Genomic DNA, 19,269 nt, shown 5'->3' with positions numbered 1-19,269 from the left:
ACCAGAACTGGACACAATACTCCAGGTGTGGCCTTACCATAGATTTGTGCAACGGCATTATAATACTAGCAGTTTTGTTCTCAATACCCTTCCTAATGATCCCAAGCATAGAATTGGCCTTCTTCACTGCCGCCGCACATTGGGTCGACACTTTCATCGACCTGTCCACCACCACCCCAAGATCTCTCTCCTGATCTGTCACAGACAGCTCAGAACCCATCAGCCTATATGTAAAGTTTTGATTTTTTGCCCCAATGTGCATGACTTTACACTTACTGACATTGAAGCGCATCTGCCATTTTGCTGCCCATTCTGCCAGTCTGGAGAGATCCTTCTGGAGCTCCTCACAATCACTTCTGGTCTTTACCACTCGGAAAAGTTTGGTGTCGTCTGCAAACTTAGCCACTTCACTGCTCAACCCTGTCTCCAGGTCATTTATGAAGAGGTTGAAAAGCACCGGTCCCAGGACAGATCCTTGGGGCACACCGCTTTTCACCTCTCTCCATTGTGAAAATTGCCCATTGACACCCACTCTCTGCTTCCTGGCCTCCAACCAGTTCTCAATCCACGAGAGGACCTGTCCTCTAATTCCCTGACTGTGGAGTTTTTTCAGTAGCCTTTGGTGAGGGACCGTGTCAAACGCCTTCTGAAAGTCCAGATATATAATGTCCACGGGTTCTCCCGCATCCACATGCCTGTTGACCTTTTCAAAGAATTCTATAAGGTTCGTGAGGCAAGACTTACCCTTACAGAAGCCATGCTGACTCTCCCTCAGCAAGGCCTGTTCGTCTATGTGTTTTGAGATCCTATCTTTGATGAGGCATTCCACCATCTTACCCGGTATGGATGTTAGGCTGACCGGCCTATAGTTTCCCGGGTCCCCCCTCTTTCCCTTTTTAAAAATAGGCGTGACGTTTGCTATCCTCCAATCTTCTGGCACCGTGGCCGTTTTGAGGGACAAGTTGCATACCTTAGTCACGAGATCTGCAACTTCATTCTTCAATTCCTTAATAACCCTTGGGTGGATGCCATCAGGGCCCGGTGACTTATTGATCTTTAATTTATCAATGAGGTCTGAAACATCTTCTCTTTTAACCTCTATCTGACTTAACTCCTCGGTTAGGAGGGGCCGTTCGGGCAGCGGTATCTGCCCGAGGTCTTCTGCCGTGAAGACAGATGCAAATGATCATTTAAACCACAGTCCACACCAAAGGTTCCCAGTCAGCTTTTTTAGTTACTCTTGTAAGCCAGTGACACAGATTATGCATAAGTTATTCAGATTCAGTTGCAATTAAAAATTGTCCTACATGTACTTCGTTTCTAAAACTAGTTTCAAAGTTCATCTCCTGTTAGTCAGTTCAAGCAGCCCTGAACTTTAGCGTCAAAATGTGTACAGCAGAGGCAGCTGCCAAATGCAATCTCACAGAAAGCAATTATTGCACTAAACTATTATACTAGTTTTCAGTACATAAGAGTTACTCCCATAGCATGGAAGTTTTCTTCTTTTATGAATGAATTACAGAGGTATATGTTGTATGCCCGCTAGGATTCGTTTGAAATGCAGTGAGTCATTTCTTTCTATTGCTGTAGTGTACAAATCATGTTAGCTTTTTATTTCCTCAATCATAGACGCAGCTTTTGGGAAAATTCTTTTCAACAGCAGCACAAAGATGCAAGAATAGTTTCCACATCAAATGGCCACCTAAGCCAACATGACTGAACCACCAATATATGAATCTGTAATATCTCAAAGGTAAATTGTTCAGTAGTTTAAAATTGAAATAGATTTACAACTGTTCTACAAATTTTGCAGTGGTAGCTACTAAGCAATAATGGAAAGGCAAGACATGTTTCATCAAGGCAGCTCTAATATTATTTCATGTTAGAGACATCCTTGTTCACCATTACTTTTCAACTGAAGTATACCAAAATTGATCTCTCTTTCACTCATAAGTTCATTTAAAGTATTTCTATCCCACCCCTCAATAGAGGAGGCAGCAACTTGCTTGCAGATGTGGAACATGGAAATAATATATCCCAGAATAAATGTCAAAAGATCAGCATCTAACACTATCCATGGCTGCTATTGCAAGGCAAAATAGTCAGAGTTGGCCTGCAATGCAATTATTTCTGTGAAGTTGAAAGGAGAAATGAACTATAAGAGAATGCAATTTCCAAGTGATCATAGGGGCTATGGAAACCAATTCTTAGTAGGAATTCAAGTCTCACAAACCCCAAAACCAATGCAAACACTCCAGTATAAGTTGATCTCACAGATAAGTCGAGAGCAGGTTTAGAGCCAAAAATTATGGAATTTTATGTGACCCTTCGATAAGTTGGGGGTTAAAATTAGGGGGTGCCTGATTATAGTTTTTTCTGATTTTACCTGATCCTGAAAAATAACCTACCAGTAATTGTTACCTAAGAACGGTACAGTCTCTCATTAACTTTTTTAATTCTGGTCTTCACAACCTTTTTGTAAACACTATCAAAGTAAGTGCACTGTAAATATACCAACAGAACCATGAATCAAATCCTTCTTTAAGGTGCCTTGTGTGTTAAGCTAGAGGCTCAAAATATAACATACAACGTATTCTCAACTGGTAACACATAACTGGGAGTGTGCAATTCAATTCACAGTGGAAAGACAAGCAACAAAGAATGAACATAAGCAAGCACAACTACAAATAGTTGCAACCCAATTTACTCAGAAGTAGACCCATTGCTTTCCACTTTCCCATTGGTGTTATTCTTAAGTAATGGTGTGCTGAATTATAGCCTCAGGCATTCAGAAGGAAATGAGGATTACATTCTGGTGTTTTAAAAACCACACTTCTGTCAAACATTTGCAGAATGGTGCACAATGCAAAAATTGCAAAATGGTTGGGTGTGATCCTGCCAAAGAGAATGAGGCTTGCTTGATTTAAATGCAAGCCTTGAGCCCTAGCTTACTTTTGTCTCAGGAAGACTTGAAATGTTAACTTTGCCTCAGCTTTCAGCCTTGTTGCTCTGGAGACAAATAGCCTTCTAATTATCACTACACTATCCTCTTTGCTCTGCACTATGTGCCTGAAAATTCCTGACCCGGAAATAAGGTGAGGGGATGATTTACAGTTGATTTATTGCCGGAAATTTCTTGTCTTATAGGCAAGTATCTGTGGTATATTTAATTGTACCTAGTATATTTCTGAGTTACTAAATTGAGATGGAGGGGGGAAAGACTGCATTGATCAGATTAATGATTGCTGAGATTGATGCAATTATATGATAAAACCCTTGAACACTGGCCAACATGTATCACCTGGATTCTTACCGGTTTCTATGGAATGGGCGACCTATACTCAACGCAGCAGCATTTGTCTTGTAAGATCCTGGTGAACTGAAGCCATTCACAAATCCACCATTGGGAAAGGGAGCCTATAGTGGACACAAAAGTCAGAGGGTAGAAAAGGCCTTAACATCATTCAGGTTAATCAACCAGCACTGACCAATTAACTAGTAACCCATTTGAGCCAATCTGAAAGCAGAGGGCAAGCTTGGCATCACTACCTTTGTCAGCCCTGGCTGGCTGGCAGAAAGAGTATTTCCCAAAAGTAGAAGGCTACCCTGTCCCCATATCTCCAGAGAACAATATGTTCTGGAGAGTGCACCATCTGTGTGACCAAGGAAGTATGCTTCTCTGCCTCTGCTACCACCATCTACATAATTTATCCTTTTATCAAAAAACTCTGCTGTAAGAAAGACTCTGTACTGTTAGCAATATTCTCTTGACAGGGATTATAAGGACTTGATAGTTAAGGCAGTAGGAGGTAAAGACATACTAGCTCCAACAAGATGCAAGGAGAAAAAGGGAGAGCACTTGGGAGTTTCTACTCTAAGCAACATTTCCATCATGTCTGCATTATCTCTGGAAAATTTCAAACACTGAAAGCTGGATGAATACTTCACCAAACCGCCATCACAGCCTCTTCAAATGGAAATCTCTATGAATATGCCAGGATCTGATTAAAATCATGAGCAGACTCTTATAACTGAATTGCTGACATTCCTTCCCAGTCAAAAAAGAAAGTAGTAGGAAACTCAGTATATCTCATAATGGTAGTTCATACCCTGATGACGCTTAAGGATTAAAAATGATTTTCTGTTATAGGACACCATCCCGTGATTTTTCAGAAGTTCTTAAAAACCTCTCAGTAATACATAATCTCATACATTCTTCAGTCTTTGAAGCAAAACCACCCCACATAATCCACATTAAAAGATAAAAGCAACTACAACAACTTACAAGTGGTGTTTCAAAATAAGGTGCAGGGTTTGGAGACCATGTCTGAGGCACAATACTGTAGATGGAGTACTGCTGAGGACTATATACTGGCTGCATAAACAGTGGTGAGGCAAACTGCGCTTGTGTTTGGACAGGCTGAGCATACACACTTGAATCCACTACACGATAACCGTTCTTTGCAAAGAAGGTGTTGATGGCTTTTATCCTGGCCTAAAAGAAAAAGTTCAAACATGCTACATTCGCTATACATGGTGACAGCGCCATAACAAAAAGACATTTGCAGTATAGTAACATCAATTATTTCCAACACACTTCAAGTCCCTCAAGTTACTGTTATGAAATGATAGAATTTTCTGAGGATGAAGAAGTAATCTGAACACTCCATCCAAAATTTTCAACTTCAGTGGTTTTTGTTTTGAAACAAGCAGTCCTATAGCTCATGAAGTCTTCTTTAAAAGTTACTCTTAGAGACAGATCCAAGAAAACACTGTAAGCAGAGTAAACCAACAATGCAAGAGTTCTGTACATGTTGCATTAGTGTCTCAATAAATTAAAAGGATAGTTTAATCAAAATCTTGTTCAATACTTTTGTAACCAAGATTGGACTTGACACCAATCCATTTGGCAGAATTATCAAATCATATTTTAATTGACAACCTAGGCAGGAAAGCTCTCAGTCTCATCGCTACTAAAAGTAGCCATGAATCAGTACAGCTCTAATGTTGAACTATCATTTAGATATCTGGAATATGTTGTAATCTCCCTCTGCCAACCCTATGTTAGACTTCCTGTATTTAACAACATTTCATACTGTGCTTGGATTGATACTAACTATGTTTAACAGCAACAAAGACAGCTTCAGAACATGACACGAGACAATTCTGTTTAGCCTTGATCATAATTCATATTAATGCAGTTAAACCATGCTTTAAGCTATGCAAACAATCTTGCTTAGAGATCACGAACATCATATGTACACTAGACTGGTATTATGGCTATCGCACAGCACTGAGTCCATTATTTAGCTATTTAATACCAAAATATGCCCTAAAAATTGTGACTTACCATTATTGGCTTGCCCTGAAAGGTTTTAACTTCTTCCCGTAAGTATTTAAAAGCCTGTACATACATATAAACACATGCATTGAGAGATCCATTTTTGTCAAAGCAGCTTTTCAAAAGACATTACAGAGGTACTCAGTAAATTCAGACTGCACTAACAAAGTAAAGAACAATCTGGGCTATTTTTTCTGTGTTACTTTAGAAACAGATACGACTTTGCCATGTAAAATATTAAATGAAAATGTGCCCAAGAGAGACCTCTGCTTCGCCATATTTTTTTTCAAAGTCTAAGTTATTTGTTTTGATATTTTACAAGATGTTCACTATTTTGAACAAAGAAAAAGTGTACATCAGTCTCAGTTATTCAGCTCCTACTGCCCACTCTAGACCAGTAGAGAAAAATTATAACAATTGTATTACCAATTGCTTCAGACTGAAATTAGTAGATTCTAACAAAAGTAGCTTTGTTTAGCTCAACAGTTCCAATTCTAGATGCTGTTCAATTTGCAAAGCTGAAAGTGTCCACACACTACTCTCATATAGAGAATCCTTAATTTTTCTTCTGCATTTGTAGAATTCAGTTTGGAGTCAATTTGAATTCAGTCATGTACTTTTTGGTATCCGTTATACCTTAGATAATCAGCTCTATCAACTGCCCTATGAGAACATGCCTGGAGAGGGAGGCAAAAGACACACCATCTATCCACCCATTTTTGGACCAGCTTGAATTTGTCCTTTCCGTTATGCCACCTTTATTTAGTTGGCCGTACTTGGATCGTGCAGACCTGGCCACGGTGATCCATGCCACGGTGACATCGAGGTGAGATTATTGTAACGCGCTTTATGTGGGGCTGCCCCTGAAGACGGTTCGGAAACTGCAATTAGTGCAGAATGCGGCAGCCCGTGTGGTCACTGGAGCTAGGCGGTTTGACTCTGTCAGTCTGCTTCTCCGGGGGCTACATTGGCTGCCCATTCCTTTCCGGGCCCAATTCAAGGTGCTGGTTTTGACCTTTAAAGCCCTATACTGCTCTGGGCCAGGGTATCTTAGAGACCGCCTACTCCCGTACAATCCGGCTCACCCTCTCAGGTCATCAGAGAAGGCCTTTTTACAAGTGCCGCCACCCAAGGCGGTCCGTGGGGCGGTGGCAAGAAATAGGGCCTTCTCGGTAGTGGCACCAACATTATGGAACTCCCTTCCCCTTGACTTGAGAATGGCTCCCTCTCTTGAGAGTTTTTGGCGAGGCCTGAAGACACTGCTGTTTCAACAAGCCTTCTGATTTCTTGGCCTTCTTAACATTTTTTATACATCTTTTAGTTTTTTACAGGCCGGATTCCTCTGTGATTTGCTCTTTTATGCTCTTTTTATTTTGTCTTTTAATCTGACTACTGTTTTTATGGTCTCTGTTAATGTGTTTTTAATATGTTTTTTATCTGTTATTTATTGCCAATTTATGTTTTTTAAATGTTTTTACATGTTGTTAGCCGCCCTGGGTCCCTTTTAGGGAGAAGGGCGGGATACAAATAAAGTTTATTATTATTATTATTATTATTAGTTCCTCTGAATATTTTTTTGTCCATATGTTTGTCAAGACAAAAGTTTTAGAATTACATTGCCAACTTTTAGCTCCATGCAGCTAATCTACTTGTACCACAATCCCTTTACTTAAAGAGCATGGACTCAAAACTGCTGCCAGTCAGTCCCAGGGCAGGATATTATCTCACGTGCCTGCATATAAACAACGTATATTCGTGTTTTAAGTTCTCAAATTCCAATCAGTAATATCCAGTATTAACATTTTTCAATTAATATTAGCTTTACTTGTGCGAAAGAGAGCAATTACAGTAAATGCAGAAACCCGAGCTACTTTTATGTGATACCCAGATAATACATTTTACCCAAAAACCCAATACAGAATAAAAGAATGCATTGTACTCTTACCTGCTGTGCATCAGTATCTGACTGGAATGTAACGTACCAGTTGTTATTGTGAGCAAACTCACAGCTTATCACTTTGGGGCAGCTTTCATTTTTAAACAGGGCCTTTACCTCCTGAAGCAAAAAAGAGAACTATTTTAGTGAATTACAATGGTTTTGTTTAAGTAACACAATCCAATTTCTAGTCTCCTGCAGTATGCATCAGTAGCAGAAACTTTTCCCATGTTAAAATTTATTCATAGCTAAGGAGGCATTAGTATAATCATCACACTGCCAAATATCTTTTGCTTTATCTCTCCGAGTCTGGCTTGTGTTAGGTTGTGACAGACTATTCAGGTAAATGTACATCACTATAATCAACAAAAACTGACCAATTCCCCCTGTGACAAAATCAAAGTTCCTGAAAGCCTACACTCACATTATATTGTGCTTCAAACACCATTTCAGAATTATCACCAAATGTTAATCATTAAACTTGATGTGTGATCAGTTATTTTGTAACTAGATGCTTTTCCCAACAGCTTACAAATTATTTACAAGTTGTTACACAAGACAAACTTCAAAATGTGCATCCTACCTCTACAGGTGTTGTTTCAGGAATCTCACGAAGAATAATAATGCATCGTTTGTGGTTTGGCCTAACTTTTTCTCCTTGTTCATCCACCTGGACCATAGGAGAAGCTAAATTAAAAACAAACAAAAATCAAAATCATTTTTAAAATGCCAGAAGCAGATGTGACACCAGAAGACCTTAAGGACAATGCACACGTAAGTGTCATGCAACAAGCATGTTCTTGTTCAACTCAGTTTAATTTTTGATATTAAAATTTAGGGTCACTTAGTTCTCATCATAATTCCATTCACACTGCTTATTCTCATGCTGTTTGCCCTTCTGGTTCAACAGCTTCACAGGTGGCCATAGCATTCAAAAATTGTACAAAATTGCACAAAACACAACTACTAACACATCCTGCCTCGAGAATACATCTATTGCCTGGGTGGGAGGGGTAAGCATTTCTCTTCAGAAGTGACCCAAAGCAGTCTCAAATAAGACTGTCAGTTTCATTTCAAGGACATTGAAAGAACAAGGTTTTAATTCATTTCAAGGCTATCTTACCACATTCTTCAAATATAGATATGCAACCATAAACTCAAAGTACATACCAGTAAATCAACATACAGAACTCTACTACTTAAAAAGGAGTATTTTTCAGAAGCCCTCATGGGAGGCATTATTAAATGCACTCATTAAAGCATTTCATAAGTGTTGTTTTTTTTTAAGAAAGTACATTACCAACATCTTGATGTAACCAGAACCCAGTTTCTGTGAGATTACTATGTATGTCAGAACAGTATGACGTATTGATTCATAGCAAAGAGGTAATAAACAGACACTGGCAAACACAGCTAAATCAGTACAGTTAGTGAGAAGGTTTAGACATACATCTTAGTATTTCCACAATAAGATCCATATTGGTTGTCAATTTCTTAATTCCTTCCATGTTGGCGATTGTCCATATTGGAATAAATTGATCACTGTCCATTTGAGACATCAAGTAAAGATCCTTGGATAGATTCTCACTAGGAATAAAAAGCCATACTTTTAGACTATACACAGATATCTTAACAGTGATACAAGTCACCATATAAAATTATATGCAAGGCTATATAACTACCCAATATTGCTATCATAAAATAATGTTCTTACTATTAAGTCCTAAATTTTATGAAGAATGACCTGCCTTGTTTAAGCTGGGCTGGCACATGCTGGACTGCCTGCACATCATTCCTTCAGAGCAATTGTTCTCATGCACATGATCCCCTTTGTCGAGAAAAACTTCACATTTCCCCCTTCTTTGTTTTAAAATGGCCTAATATGTATGCTATTATAAAAAAAACTTTTTTTTAAAGAATACTTTTAGATCGCTGCCATTAGGGGCCAGCACATGCCTTACTGCAGGGGTGGCAAACCTTTTTAAGAGCATGTGCCCAAATTGGCGATAATCTTCTAAACCAACCATTCCCAAAATCTCTGGGAATTTGGCAACTGGGGTAAGGCATTGTGGGGCCGAAGGCAACAATGTGATCACCAGGATCACACCACTGTTGGGGATAAAGGGTTTCCCCCCCCCCCCAACATTAGCAGTGCCAACCTCCTGGGGATGCAGGAGAGCCTGTGGATGCCTCTGCAGGGCTCACTGAAGCTTGGAATATCTAAAAATAGCAATTGGACCCACTTCTGGTTTGCTATTGAGAAACTGGAAGTGGATCATAATTGTTATTTTTAGATATTCCAAGCCTTGGGGAGCCCTGCAGAGCCATTCACAGGCTTCCCACACCCTCTATGAAGTTGGCGCTGCTAATGGTAAATTGAAAAAAGCTTCTCTCGTCCCCAACAATGGCACGATCCTGGCGATCATGTCACTGCCTTTGCTCCTCCCTGGCCCTTAAGGGGATAGAGACAGGGCTTCCCTAGTTGGTGGGTTGTGACAATTATCTTGCGAGCCCATGGTAATTTTGAGTAGATCATTTATTATTTTAGCATTTAAAAACATTTTAAATAGACAGAACAAAATCCATGCAAATATTCTTAATTTAACATTTGCATACCCCTATCCTTTTACTTATCAGGAGTGTGATCTGTAGTCTGCCTGATCCATGACACTTCTGTATGAAATGGAAGTGGTATAGTTTGGGTTCATGGACTGCTCTGTGCTGCTCATATCAAATCGAAGTAGTATGGACCAGGCAGACTGCAGATCACACTCCTCATAAATAAGCTAGGAGTAAAAGTGAAGGGCTCCAAACCACCTTGCCTATCTGTTGGTCAGGAGAGGTGTTCTGGAGCACAGCAGGCTTCCCTTTCCTTCTTGGAGCACTCGAAGAAAAACAGGAAAAAGCTCCTTACCACCTCACTGTGCTCCAACCTTGTGCAGGATTTAAAGTTTCAAGTGAACGAATTCCTTTAAAAGACATAAAAGTATGGAGTAGGGGCATAGTGAAGAGTTCCTTCCTTGCACAGCACTTACAGTGTAAAAGGACACATCCTGTTCAAACTTCAAAACCTATGGGAGAATGGGGAGGGGAAGGGATGACCCAATTCCAGCTTGCATTTAATGAGCAGCACTGCATGCCATGTACCAACAAATTTTTTCGCATGACACTTTGGACATGCATGCTATTCCTGCTTTACTGTTTAAAAATTAAGTTCCCTCATTCAAGAAGGCAGCAGTTGAGCACACATCTCCTACTGGAGTTGGCATCTGTCCAGATAGGGCACGCTTGCCCAAGTCAGTGATGCTACTGTTCTGCTTATAGGCCAAGGCATGGTCACCTGGGCATCCTTGCTTGACCTGCTTAGCCCATAAGCAGAACAATGGCATAACTGAAGAAAGGGCATACAAGGTCAAGTCAAAGTATACTCTTCAATCTTATTTGTATTCCTTTCTACCTAAGACTCTCAAATTTGGCTCAAAACACATTATACACTTTCACTCAAAGACAGCAGGCAAATACCTATGAAGGGGCGGGGCAGACAGCATCTTGTCCCCGATGCTGAACAAATGAATCAAAAGTGTTGGGAGCCAGCCCAACTTTCAGGAAGAAAGCTGCTGTGGCAAATAGTGACCAATGCACTGAGTAAGATGAGGAACTGGGCAGAAATTCTTTGCACCCTTTCTTAGAAGTAAGCCTCATTGAAAACAATGAAGCTTACTTCTGAACAGACATGCATATGACTATGTATCCTAAAATAGCATCATATTTTCATTTATTTTTATGCTTACTTTCCATGACGAATCGTGTTTTAAGAGATGTGCCTAATCCCTCCATCACCTCTGTATTTTTAAATTTATCTGCTTGCAGCTGTGGTACATTTTAATTTGATACCCTGTTTTAATATATTTCCCTTTTATTTAATCTTTAACCTGCCTGGTCAACTCCAACACTTTGCACTCTGGTAGACTGGGGCTCCCTACGCAACTGGAAGGAATTCCAAGGCGGCCCTCTGTCTGCATTTAGGTTTGACACTGGAGGCGATTACTATTATGTTTTTCTATTCCAAAATAAGGCCAAGGAGCTGGACACAGGGTACTCTCCCATTAACCATCATAACCTTAGAGAAGCTATGTTCTGTCAGAGAAACTGTACATTTCTCCCTTTTTCTTCCAGGTAGTCTTGCCTGGGCAAGGGAACAGGGTACCAATCACAATATCATGGTGCAACTAACAGGATTCGTAGAAGTTTTCTCATACTATACATTTTTAACTGGTCAGGACATTTTAAAATGCAGAAAGTGTAGCTAAAAACCGATGTTTAACAATACACTCTGTAGAAGTGAGAAGTCCAATACCGTGAGAAACAGAACTCTAGTTGTTTCTTCAAACATTCTTTCAGGTCTTCTGTAGAAATGACAGGACTACCTTCACCTGAAAAAGGGATTGAACACTGTAACAGACATATTTTTTAAAATCTCAGTATGGAGGAGCAGGGAATATGGAGAAGTGCAGACTTGACAGACTCTCAACCTCTACAATTAATATACAAGGATAGAGTATAAAAGAAAAGATTTCTACTAGAAGTAGAAAAGTACTAGAGCACTTGCATAGCATGCAGAAGGTACCAGTTTCAATTCCTGGTGTCACCAGACAGGGCAGAGAAAGACCTATCTGGAAGACTGAAGAGCTACTGCTAGTCAGGGTCGACAATACCAAGTTAGATGGACCAACAGTCTGGCTTGATATTAGGCAGCCTTCTATACAAGAAAACAAAGGGAAACACACCGTGACATTTACAGAAATGTCAGTAACAGACTACCAGGAGACAATTCTGACTTGCTCTTTAAAGGCATGGCACAAAATGAAAACATTCATTTCATTTCATATAAATCTCGCAACTGAAAGAATATGACTATTCTCATCTCCTGATGAAAGGCTGAGCAAGAGACTACAGATCATCTCAGATAAACAGTAAAACCTAAATCTGGAAGATTCAGTCAAATGTCCTGGGTATCTAAGAACAAGGAAAGTTCATGTTAACTGGTAAATAGAGAAATAGAACAGGGACAGGCTACAGGGGTCCTGCAAAAGCTTTACCAAACAAGTAGGTTTAGAAGAGGCATTTAAGAGAAGAATGATGATGTAAGGAAAGTTGAAGCAGGGTTTGATTTTGTCCTCTACGTTGTTTAGCATTTACATGAAACTGCATCAGGAAATTTTTGGTACGGTGTCACCAGTATGCAGAAGACTCCATCTGAAACTAGGGAGACTACCAGGGTCGTGAACTGCTATCTAAAGTCGATACTGAACTAGACAAGGGCAATCAAGTTGAAATTAAATCTGGACAAGACAGAAGTACTATTGCCAGATTGTCCCCAGACTGCAGCTTCCAACTCACCTCATCTCAAGGTGATAGCAAGCAGCTTGGCAGAGAGCGAGGCAAGCTAGAAGCTGCTCTGTAGAGAGACTGAAGGATAGGTGAGAATGGGCAATCTGGAGAGGTGAGGAAAGCTGAGTCTCCCCTAGGGCAGTCAAAGTCTTGCTGGTAGCAGCCTACTCCTGGTCAGTGCGCATCTCCAAATTGGGCAGCTCCTTCCCCACTTCACCTCCCCTTTGGCTGCCAGTGACAGGACTAATACGATCACCCCTCTCCCCACCTCCTGTATGTCTAGCTGGCTATGGTCACCCAAGCAGCAAGTCGCTTGGCAGAGAGTGAGTCAAGCTGGGAAGAGTTCGCTCACTTGCTGTCTCACTCTCTCTTCAGGGGCTGCAGGGAAATTTTGGCTGTCCAGGGAAGTTGTGAAGAGCTCACTCATTCTCCTGATATTCCGCTTACAACCCCACATGGAAAGTCTCTGTTATCGTAGTGCCTTCTTTTTGATGATCAGCCTCTAATCTCCTGGCAACAGGCTCCCCCTCTTCAATAGATTAGGTGCCACAGCCTCAGCACAGTTTTAAGAGATTAAGCACTGCCCCCCAGGCTGCAGCAGCAACTTCCTGACTTGAACTATTAATGAAACTGTTCCTTTAGCTACATCCCCCCAGCCCTTAAGTACACACACAAGCATGTGCCACAGCCACTGGTTGGTTTCAGTCTTGATTCAGCCAGTCCCTGCTTCTAAGCACTTCCTGGTTGGATTTGCACACAGCAACACAGGAGACAGACACTGGGAGGCTGCAGCTAAACAAAGGGAAGTAATTTGCACAATGGGGGTGGGAATTTGTGAACAGCGGAAAACTGAAACCGCAGATACTGGATTAACAGTTAAGGGGGCTGTATTTGAAAAATTGTCTCCTCCCTGTATATAACTGACTGCCACTAAGATCAAATGAGAAGGCTTTCTGCCCTGTCCCAAGTAGTTTTTGCAGTAATATGCAAGAAGGCCATTACCGAAGTGGCAACCAGGTTATGGAATGTTTTGCCCCTGTATATAATGTAACAGTCAAACTGATGGAAAACATTTCAGATCCATTTAGTCTTATGGGCTATGTTTATCAATCTATTCTAGTTCTTAGGAATACTGCTATTTTTTTTTTTATGTTGTATACTGGTTGATGTGGAGCTTAAGGAAAGATAGTTTGGCAAATTTCTCCCTTTCTAGATAATTTTGAGGGATGTAGCCCTCCTCTCCTCGACAAAGTCCAGGGAAAGAAATCAGCACACTGAACGTACACAGGGCCTATCCTTCATAACTGAAAATTATATGCTCCCAAGCTCCCTGACACTTCTTCCCAAGTCCTAATCTCAGTAGTTCTTTGATCACACACAAAAAAATGTTACTGCTCTGTGCTAGCTCCACATGTTGACCTTTAAGCTGTTGCTTTTCAATTCCACTGGAAGTTAATTATAAACCACTCAGATTCTCAAAGTTGTAGAGTCTCAAAGAGAAGGAATATTCTGTGCTTAAAAAAAAAATCAAGCATGGAAGCAAATACAGCACTGTTCTAGTGATAATACCCAAGATAATGTAGTCTTACTACTAGTGTTGTTGTGCTTTTTAATAGAAGAGCTGAAGTATATATGAGTGGAATAGAAGAAAAATGCATATGTGAAATATTAAAAATGTATAAATTGTGTTATGGATATTAAAATCTCCATAATTTGAATAGACCAGACATGAAGTACATACAACCTTTTTAAATACCAAGAATCTCATGGTGTAGGTTGAACACTTACCAGTAACATCATAAAGTTGGTACCCAAGTTCCTCAGATGCCAAGACCATTCCATTAGCTGCTGATTCCTCAATACCTGAACTACTTGATGGCTCACAAGATGAATACATTGCTTCAAACTGTTTAACACCATCATCAGCAACCTCAGCATTACCTGGCATGAGTACAACAACAATCAATGGAAGAAGTTTGCTACAAATATCAAAAGTGTATCTCATTCTTATAAATAAATATTTTATTGCCAATTATGGGAATATTTTTTAAAAATCTTACGTATAGTAAGATTCTTTATGTAACATTTGTTCCCCTCTGCTCAAGTTCAGTCAACTAGTTCAGATTTATAATAGAGGGTGTACCCACAGGTTGTGATTATTTTCCCTCCCAGTGAATTCAAAGCATGTTTTTTAATATGTACTGTATTACATGCTTTTAAAAATAGGATCAACTTTGAATTGCAGCTCAAGGTTACAAAATCAACTGTAATTAAGTGGTAGTCGCCGGCTGCGTAAGTGACCTGACATTTAAGACACGGTTATCTTTGCCAACTATTAAAGTTAAAATATAGTTTCAGTACTTGATGTGTTGTGGATCAGAAGATAACATTGTATGTAAAATGTACAGGTCTCTGTTCTAGCATTCCAACTGTATCAATTAAGATTAGAGGCTTTTTATCACACACAAGAACTGAATAAGTAAATCTCTTTTGGAGATGTATGGATTACTTTTCATATGTAAACAAAAAGGAACTTATTTACCTACAGCTACAGTGAATAGCAGAAATTCAAGATCTGGAAAGAATTGGGAAAGGGAACGCACAATTTCATGACCTGCTCCCAACTGCTCAGCTGTGGTGAAGCAGTAGGGAGTGTTGCACTGGTCCCAAATTTTAATGATTAAAGGTGCCTAAATATTTTAGTACCTAAATAAATGAAGCATGGTTAGTAACTAGACTGATGGGCCCACTTAGGCATAATTAAGCCCAACCCTAACCAGCTACATGCTACAATGCAGAGGAACCAAAACAACCTCCACTGTACCCAGCACAGAAAAAGAGCCAGCTAGAGGTTTCCCCAAGGGAAGCGGACAATTGCCCCCTTTCCCTGGGGTAAGCCCCAGCAGCTGCTACTGGGCTACTCAGAATTGAGCCAGCAAAATCAATGGCACAAGCCTGAGCAGCCCCATGTCAGAAAATCAAACACAGGAAGGGGGACAGGATATGGCAGTGGCCACTGCTGCCATTCCAGCCCCCCTGGCCCAATATACCCCCTCCCCTCAAGCCAGCAGTTCTCAAACTCCTAGGGAGCTTGAGAACCGCTGTAAGTCCTTGTGGGGGAGCAGGGAAGGCAGCAGGAGCAGGGGATGGTAGTGACAAGATCCCCAGGATTGCGTCGTTAAGAGAGGCACAGGGACAGGCATGCACTTACCAGTCCCTGCAGCAGGCTCCCAAGAGTGCAGGGAGCCCTGCACAATGCTCCACAGGGCTTCCTAAGCTTTAGAAAGTGAACGCGGAGCGATTGCACCCCACTTCCAGTTTCACTTTCTCACACAGAAGATCACGCAGGGCTTCCCGCACCCCTGGGGGGCTGCTGCAGGGACTGGCAAGTGCATGCCAGCCCCTGTGCTCCCCTTAGAAACATGATCCTGGGAATCGAGTCACTGCCTTCCCCCCACTCCTACCCCTTAAGGGGGCAGCGTCCAGGGCCCTCAGGCTGGGGCATCGTGACACCCCAGTTTGAGAACCGCTGCCCCAAGCCAATCCACCCTTCCCTATATCTGAGCTATACACTATCTGTGCTCTGAGATAAGGCCATCTGTCTCCATATTAACCTAACAGTTTTTCAACTGTCTTCTAAGGTCCTGCTGTTTGGTAGAAAACAGAAATAGGGCCTTCTTGGTGGCACTGTCACAACTATAAAATGCCCCCTTCACTAAATTCTGACTGGTTTCCTCCTTGTTCATTTTTAAAATGAGGCTGGAAATGTACTTTTCCATTACTTTTCTGTTTCCATTAAAATTTTTCCCAGCTCAACACAGAACTTTAGTCTTCTGTTTTTGCTTAACTGTTTTTTGATTTATATTGTATTTATGATTTGTATTTTAAGGTGTTTGTTTGAAAGTTTAGTTTTTGGTTAACCACCTTGGGCTGTAGCTTACAGGAAAAGCAGTATATACATCTGGGAATAAAATTAAAGGCAAATAAGATAGCATTACTCGGGGTCACATAGGAGATGGTGTTGAATAGTGATTAAGAGCCTCAGCTGTGAATCGCAACTTAAATAGTTCAAAACTCACCTGTTTCAGGAAGCTCATAAGAGACTTTTCAGCAAGTTACTCCTTTTCTGTCTCAGACCCCACCCCTCCACCCCATATATATAAGGATACTAGTATTCCTTTACAGGGTTGCCATAAGAATGACAGCAAGGTAATAACCATGAAGCAATTTTAACGCTTAAAAACGCTACAGAGGTGCTACATGTTATTTCCACTACAAGGTTACTCAGAAGTATATGTTTAATCTAAAAGATACCTGTTTAAGAGTTACTAAATTTATGTTCCCCATCCCTTGGTCCTCCTCACTTGGCTAAGAAAGCATCCATTCTCAAAATGACTGTAATAATTCTAGGGGGCGAGACACAATGGTAAATCCATCATTGCAATTTTGTCATCTTAAACCTTTTTAAAGTTGCAATCATGGAGCATGAACCCATGATGCAAGGGACTTAACGATTCCCCTCACTCCATTTTCCTAAAGGAAAATAATCCCTCCTCAAAAAGATCACTATCAGCCTTTAGATAAAGTACATATATGGAGACCCACATTTTTCTTCCAGGGGGATAATTTTTGTCAGAAAATGGGAGAAAGAGTTAACCCCCAGTCCTCTTCAGGGTGCCCTGCAACTGAATTTTTTTGAAATAGGGGAACACGACACATTTGCTTCATCTAGTCTGACTCCAAAATTAATACCAAAGCCCCTAATCTCTTTATGTTAATGTAGGGGTTCCCAGTGTATGTTGCGACTCCTTAAGGCAGTATTTCTCAAACTGTGGGTCATGACCCAATTTCTGATGGGTCCCACATACCCTCCAGTAAAAACATGGATGATGGAAAGTTCAAATAACTAATTGCCTCAAGCCTTGAGGCTATTTAAAAATCAGATAGCTGTTAACTACCCTGCCCAGAGCTGAGCTTCTGCAGTCTGCAAGCTTGTGAAATTACAGGGAGATAAATGGTTGAGTGTCTTTTTCCTGGTGTTCCCTCCCCCCAGGTCTGTCAATGACCTTGAAAGCTGGGCACTTAACTAAGCCCCTCAAGCTTTGATGCTATTCATTAGGGCAGCCTCATTATGAGAAATGGATGAGGTTTTTTGTAAATATTTCTTTCTAACCTTTTTTAAAGTCTCATAAAGCTACATGGGTTCCAACAGAGTAACAATTTAAAAAGAGGGCCCCTGTGCCAAAATGTTAGAGAACCTCTGCCTTAGGGCATCACAGCATACTTACAGGGACACTGTTGGATTTCCCCAGTGGTCCCTCCTACTTGTTCTTCTTGGGACAAGACCCAAGATGGCAGCAACCAGCTGAGCCAGGAAAAAGAGGCTGCAGGGGCATCATGAGCCAGGTAACGTTTGGGAACCACTGGTTTAGTGCAGAGGCTCTCCAACTTTTTAGCATCAAGACCCATCTTTAAAAAGTTCCATTTTACTAGCCACTCAAATCTAGGCAGGAGGTCTGGTCTAGAGGGTTGAGCCTCCATTTGCCTGAAGATAACATCCGAAGGCCGCCAGTTCGAGGCCTCTGGCCTCTGGCAACCTTGAAGCAGCTGACAAGCTGAGCCGAGCTATTCCATTTGCTCTGAGCGTGGGAGGATGGAGGCCAGAATGTGCAACCAGATCAAGAAAGAAACACCTGAATGTTGTGGTTTCTTGAAAGATAGAAACCTTCTTTCAAATTGTAAAAATCCCTACTGGGATTTAACTTGCCTGCCTATGTAAACCGCCTTGAATAAAGTCTAAGGAGAAATCTGAGGACCAAGAAAGGCGGTATAGAAATACCTGTATTATTATCATCATCATCCTCCTCCTCCTCCTCTGTGGCTATAATGGTGATTATGCTTCCCCGCCCCAATAGCAGATTGTTTTAAACTTGATGCATATAGCCTAACCTGTTTTGTTAGTTTCACGAACCATCAAAAATTGGGCCGTGACTCACTGTTGGGCAACAGACCCACAGTTTGAGAACCATTGGTCTAATGTGGCAATTTTCAACCTTTTTCATGTCACAGCACACTGACAAAGCACTAAAATTGTCGGGGCACTTCATCCGTTTTTTTGGCCATTAACAAGGCACACCATGCTGCTGGTAGGGGGCTCAAATCCCCCAACTACCCTACTAATAAATGACCCCTCTAAACTCCCATGACGCACCTGCGGACCATCTGCAGTACACCAGTGTGCCACAGCATAGTGGTTGAAAATCACTGATTTAATGTAATTAGCACCTAGGTTAAAATGCTTGCAAATGAAAAACGTAAATGAAGTTTAGCAACAGAGACAGCAAGTTAACTGATCTGTGTCCTTAAGTCCACCAACAGGAAAATAATTTTATTACTCTTAAAAATTCTCTGCCACTGCATCAGTATCTTTTAGTAAACAAACTGTTTAATAAGTGTAGCAATTTGGTTGGATATGGCCCTCAGATCTCATAATCTTTTTGTTCACAGGGTCAAGTGTTCACTAAAGTGCAGAAATGGTGAGAAAAAGTTCAAGATGAGAAAAGAAGGAAAAAAGTAAAGAAAAAGGTAGAAACTGAGCAAA

At 40.9% G+C, this 19,269-nt stretch overlaps 1 protein-coding gene across 9 annotated transcripts in view; it reads right to left on the bottom strand.

The window, feature by feature from the left end:
- The window catches only part of LARP4 (La ribonucleoprotein 4), a 55,598-nt gene that overhangs the window by 21,425 nt on the left and 14,904 nt on the right, over nt 1-19,269 (bottom strand). For 8 of the 9 annotated variants that reach the window (XM_066614526.1, XM_066614530.1, XM_066614532.1 and 5 more), the window contains 8 exons: nt 14,457-14,609; nt 11,635-11,710; nt 8,728-8,864; nt 7,861-7,964; nt 7,287-7,397; nt 5,351-5,404; nt 4,286-4,495; nt 3,314-3,417 (listed from right to left, as the gene is read on the bottom strand). In XM_066614526.1, coding sequence (XP_066470623.1) covers nt 3,314-3,417; nt 4,286-4,495; nt 5,351-5,404; nt 7,287-7,397; nt 7,861-7,964; nt 8,728-8,864; nt 11,635-11,710; nt 14,457-14,609 — 949 coding nt within the window. Of the gene's footprint in view, nt 1-3,309; nt 3,418-4,285; nt 4,496-5,350; nt 5,405-7,286; nt 7,398-7,860; nt 7,965-8,727; nt 8,865-11,634; nt 11,711-14,456; nt 14,610-19,269 lie in introns of those variants that run through there. The other variant, XM_066614533.1, reaches the window with a different exon arrangement.

The sequence above is a fragment of the Tiliqua scincoides genome, chromosome 2, assembly GCF_035046505.1.
Source record: "Tiliqua scincoides isolate rTilSci1 chromosome 2, rTilSci1.hap2, whole genome shotgun sequence".
Classification (NCBI taxonomy): Eukaryota; Metazoa; Chordata; class Lepidosauria; order Squamata; family Scincidae; genus Tiliqua; species Tiliqua scincoides.
This window is presented reverse-complemented; position numbering and strand designations above follow the sequence as displayed.